The sequence below is a fragment of the Taudactylus pleione genome, unplaced genomic scaffold (assembly GCF_031769625.1).
Source record: "Taudactylus pleione unplaced genomic scaffold, aTauple2 ptg000189l, whole genome shotgun sequence".
Classification (NCBI taxonomy): Eukaryota; Metazoa; Chordata; class Amphibia; order Anura; family Myobatrachidae; genus Taudactylus; species Taudactylus pleione.
In genome coordinates, this window is record NW_028284591.1 from 12,102,097 (window position 1) to 12,120,026 (window position 17,930).

The 17,930-nt window shown below is 47.0% G+C and overlaps 1 protein-coding gene across 1 annotated transcript in view; it reads right to left on the bottom strand.

Annotated features, from left to right (window-relative positions):
* EPG5 (ectopic P-granules 5 autophagy tethering factor) overlaps nt 1–17,930 on the bottom strand; it is a 132,079-nt gene that overhangs the window by 96,932 nt on the left and 17,217 nt on the right. The window contains exons 3-9 of the mRNA XM_088476515.1: nt 11,317–11,560; nt 7,921–8,057; nt 4,790–4,897; nt 4,577–4,650; nt 3,608–3,713; nt 2,218–2,332; nt 1,789–1,939 (exon numbers count right to left, since the gene is read on the bottom strand). Coding sequence (XP_088332641.1) covers nt 1,789–1,939; nt 2,218–2,332; nt 3,608–3,713; nt 4,577–4,650; nt 4,790–4,897; nt 7,921–8,057; nt 11,317–11,560 — 935 coding nt within the window. The remainder of the gene's footprint in view (nt 1–1,788; nt 1,940–2,217; nt 2,333–3,607; nt 3,714–4,576; nt 4,651–4,789; nt 4,898–7,920; nt 8,058–11,316; nt 11,561–17,930) is intronic.

Here is a 17,930-nt window from a genome sequence, read left to right on the forward strand (position 1 = left end):
CCTAACACAGTCCTCAGGCTACTGTACAGTGTGTGTCCCTACTGCAGCAGGGGGCTATGGCCAGGTCTCACATGTACAGGTAAAACATACATGTACTGTACACACGGTCTGACCTGTCTTACACATGTAGTGCTCTGGCTACTGTACAGTGTGTGTCCCTACTGCAGCAGGGGGCTATGGCCAGGTCTCACATGTAAAACATACGTGTACTGTACACACGGTCTGACCTGCCTTACACATGTAGTGCTCAGCCCACTGTGTGTCTTTACTGCAGCAGGGGGCTATGGCCAGGTCTCACATGTACAGGTAAAACATACGTGTATTGTACACACGGTCTGACCTGTCTTACACATGTAGTGCTCAGCCCACTGTGTGTCTTTACTGCAGCAGGAGAATTGCCAGGTCTCACAACTATAGGGAAAACATACGTGTACTGTACACACGGTCTGACCTGTACAGTGTGTCCCTACTTCAGCAAGGGGCTATAGCCAGGTCTCACAACTATAAGGAAAACATACGTGTACTGTACACACAGTCTGACCTGCCTTACACATGTAGTGCTCAGCCCACTGTGTGTCCTTACTGCAGCAGGGGGCTATGGCCAGGTCTCACATGTACAGGTAAAACATACGTGTACTGTACACACGGTCTGACCTGTCTTACACATGTAGTGCTCAGCCCACTGTGTGTCTTTACTGCAGCAGGAGAATTGCCAGGTCTCACAACTATAGGGAAAACATACGTGTACTGTACACACGGTCTGACCTGTACAGTGTGTCCCTACTTCAGCAAGGGGCTATAGCCAGGTCTCACAACTATAAGGAAAACATACGTGTACTGTACACACAGTCTGACCTGCCTTACACATGTAGTGCTCAGCCCACTGTGTGTCCTTACTGCAGCAGGGGGCTATGGCCAGGTCTCACATGTACAGGTAAAACATACGTGTACTGTACACACGGCCTGACCTGCCTTAGACATGTGTAGTGCTCAGACAGTCATGTGTCACTACAGCAGCAGGAGAATACGGCCAGGCGTCACAAGCATAGGGAAAACATACATGTACTGTACACACGGTCTGGCACACGCGGGTTTATGGGGGCATTTACAGGAACGAGCGGTTTATTTATTACATGCACTTTTTAGATGGACCTTCGGACTACAGGCCACTGCATAGGTTATCGGTCAGCCCGTTCACACTAACATGGGTGGTTCTCAAATCTGTCCTCAGGTCTTTCAGGCTTTGTCCAGTCTCATTACAGAAATGCATGATGCAACATGGATGAGTCTGTCACTAATGAATACAGCTATGCTCCATATAGAACGTCCGGACAATATACATAAATAGTAAGGAGTTACAAGGGTCACTTCGGCTAGAGATGGCTGGAGACTGCGATACATGTAGCTGGTCCTGTAGGGGATCAGTGGTCACATTTTTTATTTATCCAGTAGAATCCATGTGACCTTTCCCTGCTGTTAGATATAAGCAATTATGGTCAGAAACCAGCCGTGTAGGCCTAGCCTCAGGGGTAGCTGAGCACCACTCATCCACCACCAAACTCAGATTCCAGCAGGTAACCGCAGGTAGCTCAGCCATAAATTGAGGTCACAGTAGCCGGGAGGAAGGAAACTTACCGGCTTTTGTAGAACTACAAGTGTCAGCCACAGGCTGTCCACCACTGCAATTGCCACTTATCATATGTTTGTATTAACCTTTACCCCCCCCTGGTCTTCCACTGTATACAATGAGGAGCTATAACAAAGTACAGGTGGGGTGCTTGAACTCACCGAATGATGCAGCCTATCCGCTTCACAAACTGACGGTATCGCGCCCGGTTAAAGGTCTCTAATCCGAGGGCCAGGAGCTCCACTAAGGAGTTGGCAAAGGCAAAGAGTTTCATCATTTCCTGCGGCGCGGTCTTCTCGGGGAGATATTCACCTGGCGGAATGACAGAGGCAAATTACTGTGACCTATTACACCGGAATAAAGGCAAGTAACTAACACTAACATTGTCTGGATCTCTGCACAGTCATTTACAGCAGAACGGAACACTTGGATCGATCAGTTAATGAACGAGATATTGGAGATTGGTGTTTGTCAGGAGATCATTTCCGTAACGAGCCGTATTATAGTGCCCTATAAAAGTGTTTCTGACCACCGGTGGCTCATTTACGCTTACGGTTTTCCCATAGGATTAGGAGACAGGACAGGCTCACCTCTGGAATTAAAGCCAAGAACATTCTTGAAAAGCTCATGAAAAGGAAATTGTCCCAACAAGGAAATTAAGTCGTCTTCGGAAAGCTGCACCCAGCTCGTCTCTGGATCCTCATCCTGTGACCGAACAGACAAATGACTTGGGGTGAGCACCTGTATGTCTGGGACGTTAGCGCTCTATAAATCGGTTATAATAATAATTATTGCTGCTCGCGGGGCGAGTGCTCATTGTTCAGTAGATCCCACCCTGCAACACTGCAGTCGATATTGGCCCACTGGCCCTATACCGCAGCGTGTGCGAGCGACATGCGGGATAATGGGATGCCAGAAGAACAATAGGATCATTATCTGCCATGACTACAATAGGATCATTATTTGCAATGTCCGACCATCTCCTGACTCAGGATGTAAATGTTCAGCTCTAGTCTGAGGAATCTGGTCGACATGTTCAGAACGTCACCATTTAACATGAGACACCGAAATGTCAACATGTTGTTTTTTTTTGTTGCTTTTGGGGATAGGTTTAGGCTAAAATAACCAAAACACCACATGTTGATTTTTTGGTGTCGACATGTTAAATGGCATCATTCTGAACATGTCGACATTTGAACCATGTCGACCTAAATACATGTTTACATATTGATTGTCCACCTAATGACCATGTCGACTGTCAAAAGTTTGAAAACGAAACTCCTGAATGTCGGCAAGTAATACCGCACCCCTAGTCTGAGGCTGCCATCTGCCTGTGGCCAAACGGAAGTGGTATGAAATACCGCAGGCCGCGAGTTCGAATCCCGGCAGCGGCAGGCAGACAAATGAAGAGATCCCGGCAGCGGTAGCCCGACAGCGCTGGAAATCCCGATCGTCCGTAGGTGAGTATTTTCTAACCTAACCTAACCCCCCTAACCCTCCTTAGGGGTGCCTATTCCTAACTTCCCCCCTGTGCCTAACCCTAATCCCCCCTCTAAGTGCCTAACTCTAATCCCCCCTCTAAGTGCCTAAACCTAACCCCCCCCTTCCCCGCTCCCTAAACCTAAGTCCCCCAGGGTGGTGCCTAACCTAACCCTCCCTCCCCCTAGCCTAACCCTAACCCTCCCTGGGGGTGCCTAACCCTAAGTCCCCCCCGGGAGCCCTAAACCTAACCCTCCCCCCCCGCGGCTGTCTGCTCCTGGCGCCCGGCGTCAGAAAAATGACAGGCGTCTAGATTTAGACGCCTGTCATTTAACTCTCGCCGAGATAAAGCAGTCGGGAAGCCGGCTGTCGGGATCACGTCAGCCAGCTTCCCGATTGCATCCCGGCCACACAATGCTCCTGTGGCTCGAATCTCGTGATTGTCCCGTGTGTAATAGAATCCTGCGCTGAAGTACAAGAACATATAGAACGGTCACTGACCTCCTCACCCCCCTCGTCAACCAAAGTCCAGTTCCCGGATTCCTTTCCTGAGATGGAGCCTTTCCTGTCGTTGGGTTTCATATGGCACAGAAAGTCAGCGCGATTTCTACCAGAAGGTAAAGAGAGAGTTAATGTGTTTGCACGAGTGTAATATCTAAATCCCATGGTTTAAATAGGCCTTCATTATACATTGTATAGCCAGTCACCAAAACGGTAGGGGCAGCCATTTTGTCAGATGAACCAAGGTTCAGCCTATTAATGCGCTGTGAACCCGTGACTGATGCTTATTGGTCCGGACAGTGCAGCCGCTAGTTCCCAGGTGAATGGGCAGGTAACACCATTAACCATCAAGAATACTGGTTCCTCCCAGTCTTTATGTCAAGTAGGTGATGTCTACATAAAAGAACAGATGACAATCAACCAGTGTACACACAAATTTATTTTGTCAGAAAAGCTATTGTGGAACTACAAGTCTGAGCATGCCCAGCCAATCTCTCAATATAAAAGCTGTCAGCAGGCAATTAGGCGTCAGTTAGGGATGGTCATTGGTTGGCTGTCCATTGATGGTTACCATCGATGGCACAAAACCATGTACAGTGTACCATCGATGGTTTAAACTACTTCATGGCCACTGCTGCTGGGAGCATGACGGGCTGCCGGCCAATCAGCATTGGGGGGCAGGGTTTAACTGGGAACTGGGAGACAGGGCTAAACTCTGTGCCGTCGAAAAGAAAACAGAAAAACCATTGGGCCCAGTCTGCCATCGATGGCAGAGAACCATTGGATCTCTGCCATCAATGACAAAAGAACTGGCCATCAGAACTTAACCATCGATGCGGTTGCTAACTATCGATGGCCAACCCTAGCGTCCGTGCATTCAGCTGCAGGAGCGTGAATTTATCTCATGTGTGATTGTAGCACAGCGGCCTATATAAATAGCACACAGTAAAATGACAGACGCTGCCCCACCTGACAGGACACATGAGGACGGCGAGCTGCTGCATGAAGTGAAAGACGCCGGCCGGGTTGTGCAAGACTCGAACCTACAGCAGAAAATACAAGAGGTGTCATAGAACTGCGTTATATAGACCCGACTTTCAATCCCCTCATCTGTCTAATATAACACATTTCATGCAGCATCGCCACCTCCAGCAACGTCTGCAGTCAGTATCAGCAACCTACCTGTACGAATGGGATGGCCCACTTATTGATGCCCGCCGGGCAGCGCAGGATGTGATTCAAGAGAAATAGGTGGTCTCCCAGGCAGCCCACTTTCAGCAGCACAGACACCTAGGAAACAACGGCAGTCACAGTCATATAGCTGTAGTGAGGAGCAACCAGGCTGCTTAGGTAAGAACCAAAACAACACAACAACACAGTAAATCCTGGCCAATCAGCCTATACCCAATACAACAGACAACTGAAGGGCGACACCTATCTGACAACCCAAGGGCGACACCTATCTGACAACCGAAGGGCGACACCTATCTGACAACCCAAGGGCGACACCTATCTGACAACCCAAGGGCGACACCTGTCTGACAACCCAAGGGCGACACCTGTCTGACAACCCAAGGGCGACACCTGTCTGACAACCCAAGGGCGACACCTGTCTGACAACCCAAGGGCGACACCTGTCTGACAACCCAAGGGCGACACCTGTCTGACAACTGAAGAGCTACAACTTACAAATAACACAAGTTTACCCTTTTCTCCCGCAGTTTTCAGGCCTCTCCGGTTTTCTAGTGTCCCCAGTCTGATATACTGGCTGTATGTGCCCCTCTATTTACAGGCCAGCAGCTAAAATGTCTGGTCTGGACTTTACCTAACTATATCAAGGACACTGGGCCTGATTCAGAGCCGCTCGTAAGCGGCCGCTCGTTCGCTCTGAGCAATGTTCGCACAACTGCGCATGCGTATGGTTCGTAATGCGCATACCAGTCATTGCGGTCGGAAATCGTGCGCTCGTACAACAACGAAGGGCTGCTAATTTGATTGACAGAATGTACCGTTTGTGGGTGGTAACAGGGGAAGGTGCTTGAAAACGGGGAGTGGAGATCCGAACACAGGCGTACCTAACGCTCAAAACAGCGTTTAATGGGCGTGCATAATTAGTAAAGGAGCGTCATCGACCACGTCACTTGGTTGTCTTTTAGCCTGAACTGCTCGCAGTGATTGCGGGAAGTAAATCCTACCACAAGCACTGCGAGCAGTTCAGATGCCTTTCGATGTTCCCGATTAATCTAATAAATACCGGAGATGACGTGTGATGCGAACGGCAAGGGGGCGTCTTTACAAAATAGCGAGCGCATGTTTCGGACGCTCGCTCAGACATAGAGGAGTCAACACACCGCAAAGAGCGAGCGCTCAATTTAATTATCCGGCCCCTTTTTAAGAACGAGCGTCCGCTAATAGCGTCCGGCTCTGACTCAGGCCCACTGTACAAATATGAATTAGTGTTGTCTGTCTGATTCTGAATCGATGTCACACAAAGTTGGGTGCATGCGTTCAGGGCCCTTATATAGAAATACAGGTGTAAGGTATGTGGCCAAAATGTCGACATTCAAAATATTGACAACTAACTGTCCATAGGGACGTTATGTGCTTAAATGCACAAAAAAAACGCTATTGCTACGTGGACATTCACAAAGTCGACATTCTGGCAATGTTGACATTCAGACCATGTCGGCATTCTGTAGCACACCCCAGGTGTCATTATCACTGACTGGATTCAGCATGAAACATAAAAATCGTGACCTTTGCGCACACACAGAGATGTGCCTACGCACTTACGTGCCTGCGGGTAACGTTTCAGTTGCGCGTATCTCTGCAGCTAATATATGGATAAGCCCGATGCAAAAAAACGCATCCGCCATTATCAACTTGGACATTTACTGCATCACACAAAGATGCGCTTCCTGACAGGCCTGTCATAAAAATAGCGGGACAAGCCATGGCTGCATCTACAGAGAAACTGGATGACTTTCGTCTCTGCGCCCTCGCGGTGAGCGTCCCTGGCTCTGTACGCCAAGTGCATGTATAATATACACACAGCATACGGGTCACGTTGTGTGACCTTCCCACTATAAATCATGTCCACCGTGCAAATCGTGCGATCGCTCTGACAGGAAAGTCACGTTGTCAAACTCAGGTGTTTGAAGTGTTCTACACAGTGAGGGCAGTAATAATAATACTAACAGATAGATACAATACAAGCCAGGAGACCCCCCCCCTCCCCTGAGGAAACCTAATGGTAATAGAACAACACTAAGGTTTCCTGGACACATAACGAGGGGAGGGGGACTCATGGGCTGATGGATTCAGAGCGCACAGATGAGATACAGGACAGATAGGTCAAGTGGTTCTTGTCCTCCATCATACTGAGGTGTTTCTATGGGAACTGGGTATCTCTACTGTCTGACACAAGTCATGAGCGGGAAACCAACATACTACAACTACAGGCCTCATTGTGCCCTTGTCCTTAGCCGACAGCCATACGCTGATTCGTGACACAGAGGCAATGGCGACTTTACTATAAGTCTGGGGGAAGAAACGGGAGGGACTCAGATTTGCCTTAAACCAAACAAAGGGCCCTAATTTGCATATTTTTATAGATTTGAAAGAGGTGAAAATGTAAAATAAAATGACTGCAGATAAGTCTGTAACATGAGGCATTGTGGCCATTTTCTGGTCATAGCGCAATGATTGTCTTTGTCGTCTCATAGCACTGAGCTGCAACTGGGGCCCCATATGTGTGGAGTTTGCATGTTCTCCCCATGATTTAGGCTTCCTCCAGGTGCTCCAGTTTCATCCCACAATCCAAAAACATACTACATAGGACGTAAACCCCAACGGGGGCAGGGACTGGTGCGAATAACTGAAATAGACTCTGTAAAACGCAGGGTAATATGGGTGAGCGATAAAAATTACCGCTAAATAAACTATTATTAATTAATAAAATACAGTAAAATACACGATGTAGGGGTTATGTAGGATGCCGATGCTGGCGGACAAAAGCTCCGACGCCAGCATCGTCCCTACAATGCATTTCATTTAATTGTCCCCTAGATTTGTTAAATTTTCCAAATGACTAATTAGCCAACTAACCTACAAGAATGTTTTTTTTTTTCCCTGGAGTAAAAATCACACAAACATGGAAAGGACATAGAAACGCCACGTGTTTGGAATAAACCCCATGACCCACCTGTTGTGAGGCCGCAGGGCCAAACGTGGATTTAGCACATGGAAAGCCAGGAGGAGGAGGGGGGGGGGGGGGCAGATGGTGCATGTAGGGGCCGGGGAACAGCACTTACCAGTTTCTGCAGCCAGGTCAGGATGTCATTCTGGAATTGCGCATCCTCAATGACTCTCCGCGTGAAGCTGAACAGAACGCTGATACATTCCTTCAGCAGGATAAGATCAGCGTGAGACCCATCCAGCTTCTGTGGTGCTATAAGAAACAAAACAGGGGGAAATGATGGGGTAAATTCTTTACAAGTAACTGCAGTGTCTGGTACAACTAAAATATGACTTACAGATGTGTCGTCAAACACCTATCCTATTTGTGCCACGCGGAACGTAACACCAGGTGCGATTCCCAAGCTGTGCGCTTTTTGCTCACTTTTGCATCTAAGTTTGATTATAGTGCACTAGATATTTAGGGTTAGTATTTTTGCCACAAAGGAATTGTTATGAAGTCACAGATAAAGCATAACGATGCATGACGCGTTTCACTCATATCGGACCTGTCTTGCCTTATTCCATAGACTGCATAGTTTTTCCGTCTTACTTTGCTTATAGTGTACTAGGTACTTAGGATTAGTATTTTTGTCACAAAGGGTAGAAAGCCACAGATAAAGCATAACGATGCATAGCGCGTTTCACTTGTAAAGGAGCTTCCTTTGGCTACTAGTTTCTCCTATTGTGCTATCTGTTTGCGTCTTGGTCCCGACATATCGGATCCTGGGTACACATCAGAACGATGTAATGAACGACGGAATGACCTATTGTTCCACACTTTATTACACTGTATGGCACCGTATGTGATATCGTCAAATTTGATGTGCAGCACATCAAACTTGACGACGACGCGTGGGAGCACGCATATCGTGCATACACACTGCACGAATTGACGTTTCGATTTGGACAAATCGGAACGACATCGCTCCAGTGTGTACCCAGTTTAAGTCGCAAAGTCCATGGCACGCTAAACAGGACTATTTGGCCTGATTTGAGGATAGGTGTACAGATGTGTCCACACTCATCTTTATGGCAGTAGCGTGAAAACAGCCCCTCTTGGCGTGCCTGATTCTGTGAGACTCTGCTAGTGCCGGGCATCTTTTTATTGACAAAAATGCATCTATACAACAAACTACTGATCCTGGCGCTCATCAAAAATGAATTTGAATTAGATAAATACAAAGATATTCCCAATTAATATATAGCAGCAAGTCTTAAAACACTGGGATTTGTGAATACCCATACACAAACAATAATGAATTAATCTTAGACTGCGTTGATATGGCTCTTAATGTGAGACAGCAGAATTCACATATGTACATAAAACATGGCTCCAGAAATTAAAAATATATAAGAGAATTCTTTATTACATAAATAATTAAGTATCAAATTAGATAAAAAAACAATTATCTCACAATTATCAATAAAATACCACTTTGTATTGAAACAATATTGCCCTAATGTAATTAGTATCTATACTTGAGAAAATCACTTATGTGCTTAATATATTGAAATGTCCTGAACAGTTTAAATCAAATATATCATAGACACCTGGTGCTGAGTGTATCCAGTTGAAAAATTGGTGTCCAAACACTCTTTGAGAAAGCCCCCATTTAAAGGGGCGAAACGCCCCTTTAACGCCCCGTACTTTATTGATAATTGTGAGATAATTGTTTTTTTTATCTAATTTGATACTTAATTATCCATATTATAAAGAATTCTCTTATATATATTTTTAATTTCTGGAGCCATGACTGTTTTATGTACATATGTGAATTCTGCTGTCTCACATTAAGGGCTTTATTCAGAGGCGGCCGTGCGGTCGTAGCCTCGATGTTTGTCTAGTGCATATGCGCACGAGGGAGCCGGCTCCTTCGTGCGCATGCGTGAGACCCGCTACGACCGACAGCGCCGGTCGTAGCGGGTCTCTTTCCAAAGGGGGCGAGCTGTCTATGTTGATTGACAGCTCGCCCCGTTTGGAAGGCGGGCCGGCGGGGTGGCAGCCCAAACGGAGGCGTTCCCATGGGAACGCCTGCTGTTTGGGGGAGGCCCCACTGACATCACTAGTGATGTCAGTGGAGAGCTTCCGGCTCTGACAGAGCCAGAAGCTCTCCGGGGCTTACGACAAGGGAGACCCTACCCTAGGGTCTCGTCGTAAGCCCCGATGGTCGCGATGGTCAATGACCATCGCGACCATCACCCTAGCGGTCGTTAGAGCTGTGGGTAGTTAACACACAGCCTAACGACCAAAACAGAGGCGGCCGGTCAGGATGCAAGTGGCCGCCCAGTTTCTGAGCGACCGCTTGCATCCTCCGACCGCCTCTGAATGAGGGCCTGAGAGCCATAGCAGCGCAGTCTAAGATTAATTCATTATGCATCTATGTCGCAATGCGGTGTGACTAGGACACACCAGGAGGCTATGCCGATTAATTTCATATGTAATGATTGTATATCTGTGTACGACTCAGTCTCTGACTTAGCATGCAAAATGCTACGATGCAATGGCCGCAGCTTTTTTCCAAGCCAAGCTACGTTTACAGACTCAGAGCCCGGATCGCAACTGCAACAGCGTATGAGGTCGGCCGATTGTTGGGTACTGCGCACTCATCGCAGTGCGCGTGCGCAACGGCCACACTGCAATTTGCAGAGCACAGTAAGCCATCGCAGCGTGATTGATAGGTAGACAGCGTTTGGGAGGGGGTGGGGGGAGTGATCAGAGAAACGCAGGCGTGACTGTCCTTTTGAACGCCGTTGCATGGGGCTGCATAAAGTAGCCACTGCGATAACATATGCAGCTGGAGTACTCACTGCGCGCCACGAGGTTAGCAAATTCTGACCTGTTGTAATTGTGCGCGAGGGGCCGATGTCAGTGGGCGTCTCTATGACGGATGTGCGACGGCATATTTTCGCAGAGTGTCTATGTGCATAATCGCAGCTGTGATCGCAATAGCGATCTGTAATGAATCGGGCCCTCAGTCGCACAGATATACAAGTGTCACATATCAAATTAATCAGAACAGACTCCTGGTGCGTCGTAGTCGCATCGGCAAAAAAAAGATGTCCAACGCTAGCAGAGTTGCGGGGAACACGATGGCTCACTCACGCCAGGCATATCGCGATGCATGGCGTATTGAGGCTGGATGAGAAATGACACATCTGTATGTGGGCGCATTTGTATAAAATCTTAAAATGGTATCGATTGATGGAGCAAGCGGACCAATTTTACGTATCACCTTTCTATAAGACGACTGTGGGTGTCTTTGTATAGGGGTCAATGGATTCTATGTATGAGATACTCTGCAGAATTTATCGGGGCGTACCAGTCAAGGGGTAAGGGCCGTGCTCTGCAGATCACCCCAGAGAAGCGAGCAAATGAATAATCCCCTAATTAATAATGCAAGAAGTAATATTATCATAAGACTTATTTGTTTTGCAGGACATAGGAATGTGGAGTAGGAGATTCCGCTTACCGTGGTCTGGATGGTACACAGCCACGGATCTGAGAAACGGGGAGTTGTTGAGCAGGTCGTAAATGTAAGACTCCACCTGCAGGCGGGACAGCACGGAGGTGTACGAGTGCAGCGCGAACGTCTGGTGCAAGTGATCCGACTTCAGTTCAAAGAGCCGCTTCAGGTCTCCCAATGCCGAGGCGTTGACTTCTGCCGTCTGGTAGTGGTGATAGCCCACCACTTTGGCTTGGTCGTCACACAGCCCCTAGGGGGAAGAGCACATGTCACAAGAGATCTTCACTAGTGATAATAGATACAAATATTTCCTAGAATTTCTTTTCTCATTATTCCCCCCCATCCATACTGCAATTGGTGGGAAGTCACCGTTATCACCTCTGTGCTCTTTTACGGTGAAAAGAAGTTTGAGAACTACAGAACTACAAGTGATCGTTATGGGGAGAGCATGGAAAGATAAAAGTCTGGTCTTTTCCCTTACAGGGTCACATAAATGTCCTCTGCAGCACAGATGACCAGATGCTATGAGGACCAGATGGTCTCCGGGGAGCCTTATATGCAAAACTAAACGTCTGTCTCTTTCCGTGAATTAAGAGCAGAAAGCTGCAATAAGGTCACAGTCAATAATAATAATATTATTATTATTATTAATAATGATTCTTGCACACAGAAAGGAATATACAGTGCAGCCGTGTAGTCCACATACATCTTACCTTGGTGTGCTACAAGTCATGTTAAACATAACGTGTGAGCGCCGCGCGAATCGGTAGCGCAGGGCGTCTTTTTGTGCAACTTTTTCCCTTTAAATGCGTTTTATTCTGTGTCCGACTGCATCTGTGAAATGCTAGGTTACAGTGTTACAGCGGCTGCGATACTGTAACGTAGCATTTCACAGATGCAGTATCATTTTAATCAGCATAAGCGGTCTGTGCGTCCTATTTTCATCGCGGTGCGAATACGGCGCATTTCAAGGGAAAAAGTTGCACGAAAAAACGCTTGGCGCTACAGAGTCGCACCACGGCATGGCGCAATAAGAAGGGCTGTGTAACGCGTAAGGAAGTAAGATGGATGTGGACACGTCTGTATATCAAAAAAATACTTTCTGATACCATGCGTTTGATAAGAGATAGAAGAAGATCAGGATGGGACTATTTTGGCTGCCATCCTGTCTTCCAACTCCTTGAATTTCATCGTGACAGGGAGGCCAGGTGCAGGACACGGATGGGCAAGCTGAGTACTTAGGGCCTGATTCAGACCCACTCGCGAGCGGCTGTCCGCTCGCAAGTGGGTCGATGTTCTGGACTGAGCATGCGCACGACGGAGGGAGCTCCGTCGTGCGCATGCGCCAGACGCGACGAGCGAAGGAAAGTCCTTCGCTCGTTGTGTCTGATCAGAGGGGGCGTGCTGTCGATGTTGATTGACAGCACGCCCCCTTTGGTGGGCGTGCCGGGGGCGTGCCTCCCTGACGGGGGCGTTCCCACGGGAACGCCTACCGTCAGAAGCCGGCCCACTGACATCACTAGTGATGTCAGTGGGAGTGATTTTGGCTCTGATAAAGCCAAAATCACTCCGGAGCTTGCGGTTGAAAACCTCAACCGCAGGCTCCGGCTCGCAGTTTCGATGGTCGCGATTGTCAAGACCATCGCGGCCATCAAACTGCACGCTCGTATAGGCTGTGGGTGGTGACCCACAGATATACGAGCGTCCAGGAGGACGCTCCATTTTCATGGAGGCCGGCCCTCATTCAGAGCGTGCGCTCTGCTCAGAGCGTACGGCTCTGAATGAGGGCCTTAATCTGTACCCTCTGTAACATCAATGCCCCAAATTCTGCCCAACAGACATATTTGAAGAAGCTATGCTCCATCCAGTCCCGTCTTCGGCAGAGTGAACAAGTGGCATGATTCGATTTCAACATTATCCCCAACCCAACCTGGATGGGTATGCTTCACGGGCATTTAAGCCAACAGAAAGGACACTCAAAGCTCTATGGCCCTTCAGGAGATTCTAAAGCTCCATCATGTATTCTACAGTAGCCGACCTCCTGTCGTGGGGGCACCTTCAAATGCCCCCACGGCTTGACAGAACTTAAGAGGTCCGACGTGGTATTTACATGTATTTGCTGCTGAGAGCCAGAGATGGTTCTCCGTTATCAGCCACGATCTTACTAGAAGTGGAAGGGTGACGTAACTCTTCAGGTACGTACTTCTTCTCAATCTACGTTGCAGCTCAATACAGTGACGGATAGATTGCTCTGAAGACTCCACGGTCAGTACGCACAGTATAGACCAGGGGTTCCCAACCACGGTCCTCAAGGCACACTAACAGTCCAGGTTTTAAGGATAACCATACTTGAGCACAGGTGACTTAATTAGTACCTCAGTTATTTTGATTTAACCATCTGTGCTCAACCATGGATATCACTAAAACCAGGACTGTTAGTGTGCCTTGAGGACCGAGGTTGGGAATCACTGATATAGACATTTGTTGTTTTTAAAAAAAGATGCATCCTAGGCCGGGTTTGTTCTGAAGATGAAGCCAATTCCGTTACTAGAGCGCAGAATCCTGATGGCGAACGCAGCTTTCTGTACCCGCACGTTTACCGACGGCAAATTTGGGGCACACAGGTAAAAATCAAACAAACTTTAACGTCAAATATCTACATATCTATTAGGTAGTGCAGTCCTTTAAATTAATCCTAATAAAGGCCATGGTGTGTACCGCCGTGTGATCTACCTTTCCAGGTTTATGCGTAAGTAGAAGATGGAAAGTGCACTTGTGTACGTGCAAAAGTCCACACAACAAAAGTGTTTATTTACACTGATATTGACGGTGGTGAATGCAGTGTAAAAGCGGTAAGCATCTGGCCATCCTCTGGAACCCCAGGTTCCAATGTCAGACCCCACAGTGTATGACTGTAACCAGCAGGTGATCTGTGTGACCAGACTCCATGCTGTGGGTACGCTGGTTAGACGGGATTCTGTCTCTGTGTTTGACAGAGAAACCAGCACAGTGTCAGCCTGAGCCAGAGGAATGTGCTGACCACACACTAATCTATCTGATATTCCGCCACTGAACACGGACTATTGTAGTTAGGGATTAGCAGAACCTGTACACATGTGAGCTGAGGCAGACTGAATAATACGGTTTGCATAGCATATTTGCATATTGCAGGATTTTGCTCAGAGAGAGAATGCATACACATGGGCAACTGCAGACCAACATGCATTTCTGAGACTGATAGGACCATTAACAATCTTCTGTAAAGCTCAGTGTAATATTTATCTCTATGTAATTCACATGTAATAATAGCTATATCATTATATTTGTAAACATCTGGCAAATGCAGTGCTTCCAGCTGTAACTGGCGCTAATGCTCAACGCTAGACAAAACTTAGCGCTCATGTCACAAACCAGCATGTACGAAATGCTTCAGATAAGATGTGGTGTAAGCAACTGAGGGAGATACCTGGCTCAGAGGACGAGCCTTGGGATACCTCACTGGTTCCTAGCTAGACGAGGTAACAGATGCAGCATGGGGCCCATGAGGGACCATGATTATAGGGGGGTGAATGGACGACCGCAGTCTACAGGTGATCGGGGGTCTGAACTGTGTAAACCAGGTATCTCTGTCTATCTGTGATGACTGCTCCCTGGGAACGTTACACACGATTGCTTGCACAGCTAAGTAACCTAAGCCTAGGTACACATGCAGGGAAGAGTCTTCCAAGTCCTGTACTCCTTAGGCAAACCATTGCTACTTCTTGTATCAGCGGCATCTACACCGTACGGGGGAGAAGCCAAGTTCTCTCCTGATTCATGTTCAATGCAGACAATTTCCTATTTATTTACCACGCGGTGAATAACTACTGGAATCAATGCCACCATTTTATGTACTGTACAATAGTAGTGTAAACAACGTGTTTTCAAAAAGGCAAAAAATTTTGTTACACGGCGCTCCTGCCTTATCCTGGGTCCACTAGGGTGGCGATAGGTCAGCGGGTGCCCTGCAGACTGACCATGGCATCAGTCAGTCACCAGAGGCTCACTGTGGCACAGAGGAGCCAGTGTGCTGCAAGAAGTATTACCAGGGAACGCAGGTACGGGTTATTGTTTTTTTTTTTTTTACATAACTGCATCTCACACAAATTATGGAAATACCCTTTAAAGGTTCCCTTTCCCTTCCCCAGAAGGGTCTCCCTTACCTTACAATATAACCACTTGAGTACAAACAGGAGAGACCACAAAAGGTGAGATTTAAAACAGAGGTCAATGAAGGGTCTGCAATGAAAGGTCACCTGACTGGATTGCTGTAGCACCTGTCCAATCAGATACCACTTTCAGTACATAGCCCACCCTGATGTCTTTTGATCTGTGGGCCCGATTCAGCAGTGCACGCTAGAACAGTGCTGAACGCAGATTCCCGATGTTCGGGAATCTGCACAGGCGTGTGACCCGTTCTCCACATGTGCAGAACGGGTCTGCGATCCCTCACGGAGACTGGCAGCAGACGGTTAGTGATTGGCAGTCTGCTGTCGTTTGTGGGCCGCGATGGCCTCAGTTTCCTGAAACGGAGGCGTGTCGCCGTCATTGGGGAGGGGAGGGGGGGAGAGGGCGAGGCCAGGATCTCTGTCAGTGAACCCCATGGGTCATCTTAGCCAGCCGATGTTATGCAGATTATCCGATGCTGCGTTGGTTGGACAACGCAGCTCAGATAAGTAATGCACAGGAGAAGTGATGCCTCCTGCTGCATTACCATATCTGCAAGGATCGCAATTGCAAAGCTGCGTGCGTGCCTACATCATATATCTATAGCCTGCGTGCCTACATCATATAACTATAGCCTGCGTGCATACATCATACAGTATCTATAGCCTGCGTGCATACATCATATCTATAGCCTACGTGCATACATCATATCTATAGCCTGCATGCATACATCATATATCTATAGCCTACGTGCATACATCATATATCTATAGCCTGCGTGCATACATCAAACAGTATCTATAGCCTGTGTGCATACATCATATCTATAGCCTGCGTGCATACATCATATCTATAGCCTGCGTGCATACATCATATCTATAGCCTGCATGAATACATCATATCTAAAGCCTGCATGCATACATCATACAGTATCTATAGCCTGTGTGCATACATATCTATAGCCTGCGTGCATACATCATATCTATAGCCTGCGTGCATACATCATATCTATAGCCTGCGTGCATACATCATATCTATAGCCTGCGTGTATATATCTATAGCCTGCGTGCATACATCATATCTAAAGCCTGCATGCATACATCATACAGTATCTATAGCCTGTGTGCATACATCATATCTATAGCCTGCGTGAATACATCATACAGTATCTATAGCCTGTGTGCATACATCATATCTATAGCCTGCGTGAATACATATCTAAAGCCTGCGTGCATACATCATACAGTATCTATAGCCTGCGTGCATACATCATATATCTATAGCCTGCGTGCATGCATCATATCTATAGCCTGCGTGCATACATCATATATCTATAACCTGCATGCATACATATCTATAGCCTGCGTGAATACATCATATCTAAAGCCTGCGTGCATACATCATACAGTATCTATAGCCTGCGTGCATACATCATATCTATAGCCTGCGTGCATACATCATATCTATAGCCTGCGTGCATACATCATATCTATAGCCTGCGTGAATACATCATATCGAAAGCCTGCGTGCATACATCATACAGTATCTATAGCCTGCGTGCATACATCATATCTATAGCCTGCGTGCATACATCATATCTATAGCCTGCGTGCATACATCATATCTATAGCCTGCATGCCTACATCATATATCTATAGCCTGCGTGCATACATCATATATCTATAGCCTGCGTGCATACATCATATCTATAGCCTGCGTGCATACATCATATATCTATAGCCTGCGTGCATACATCATATATCTATAGCCTGCGTGCATACATCATATATCTATAGCCTGCGTGCATACATCATATCTATAGCCTGCGTGCATACATCATATCTATAGCCTGCGTGCATACATCATATCTATAGCCTGCGTGCATACATCATATCTATAGCCTGCGTGCATACATCATATCTATAGCCTGCGTGAACACATCATATCTATAGCCTGCGTGAACACATCATATCTATAGCCTGCGTGAACACATCATATCTATAGCCTGCGCGAACACATCATATCTAAAGCCTGCGTGCATACATCATACTGTAATATATCTATAGCCTTTTGCATACATCATATCTATAGCCTGAGTGCATACATCATACAGTATCTATAGCCTGTGTGCATACATCATAGCTATAGCCTGCGTGCATACATCATATCTATAGCCTGCGTGCATACATCATACAGTATCTATAGTATGCGTGCATACATCATACAGTATCTATAGCCTGTGTGCATACATATCTATAGCCTGCGTGCATACATCATATCTATAGCCTGTGTGCATACGTATCTATAGCCTGCGTGATTACATCATATCTATAGCCTGCGTGCATACATCATATCTATAGCCTGTGTGCATACATCATACATCTATAACCTGCATGCATACATCATACAGTATC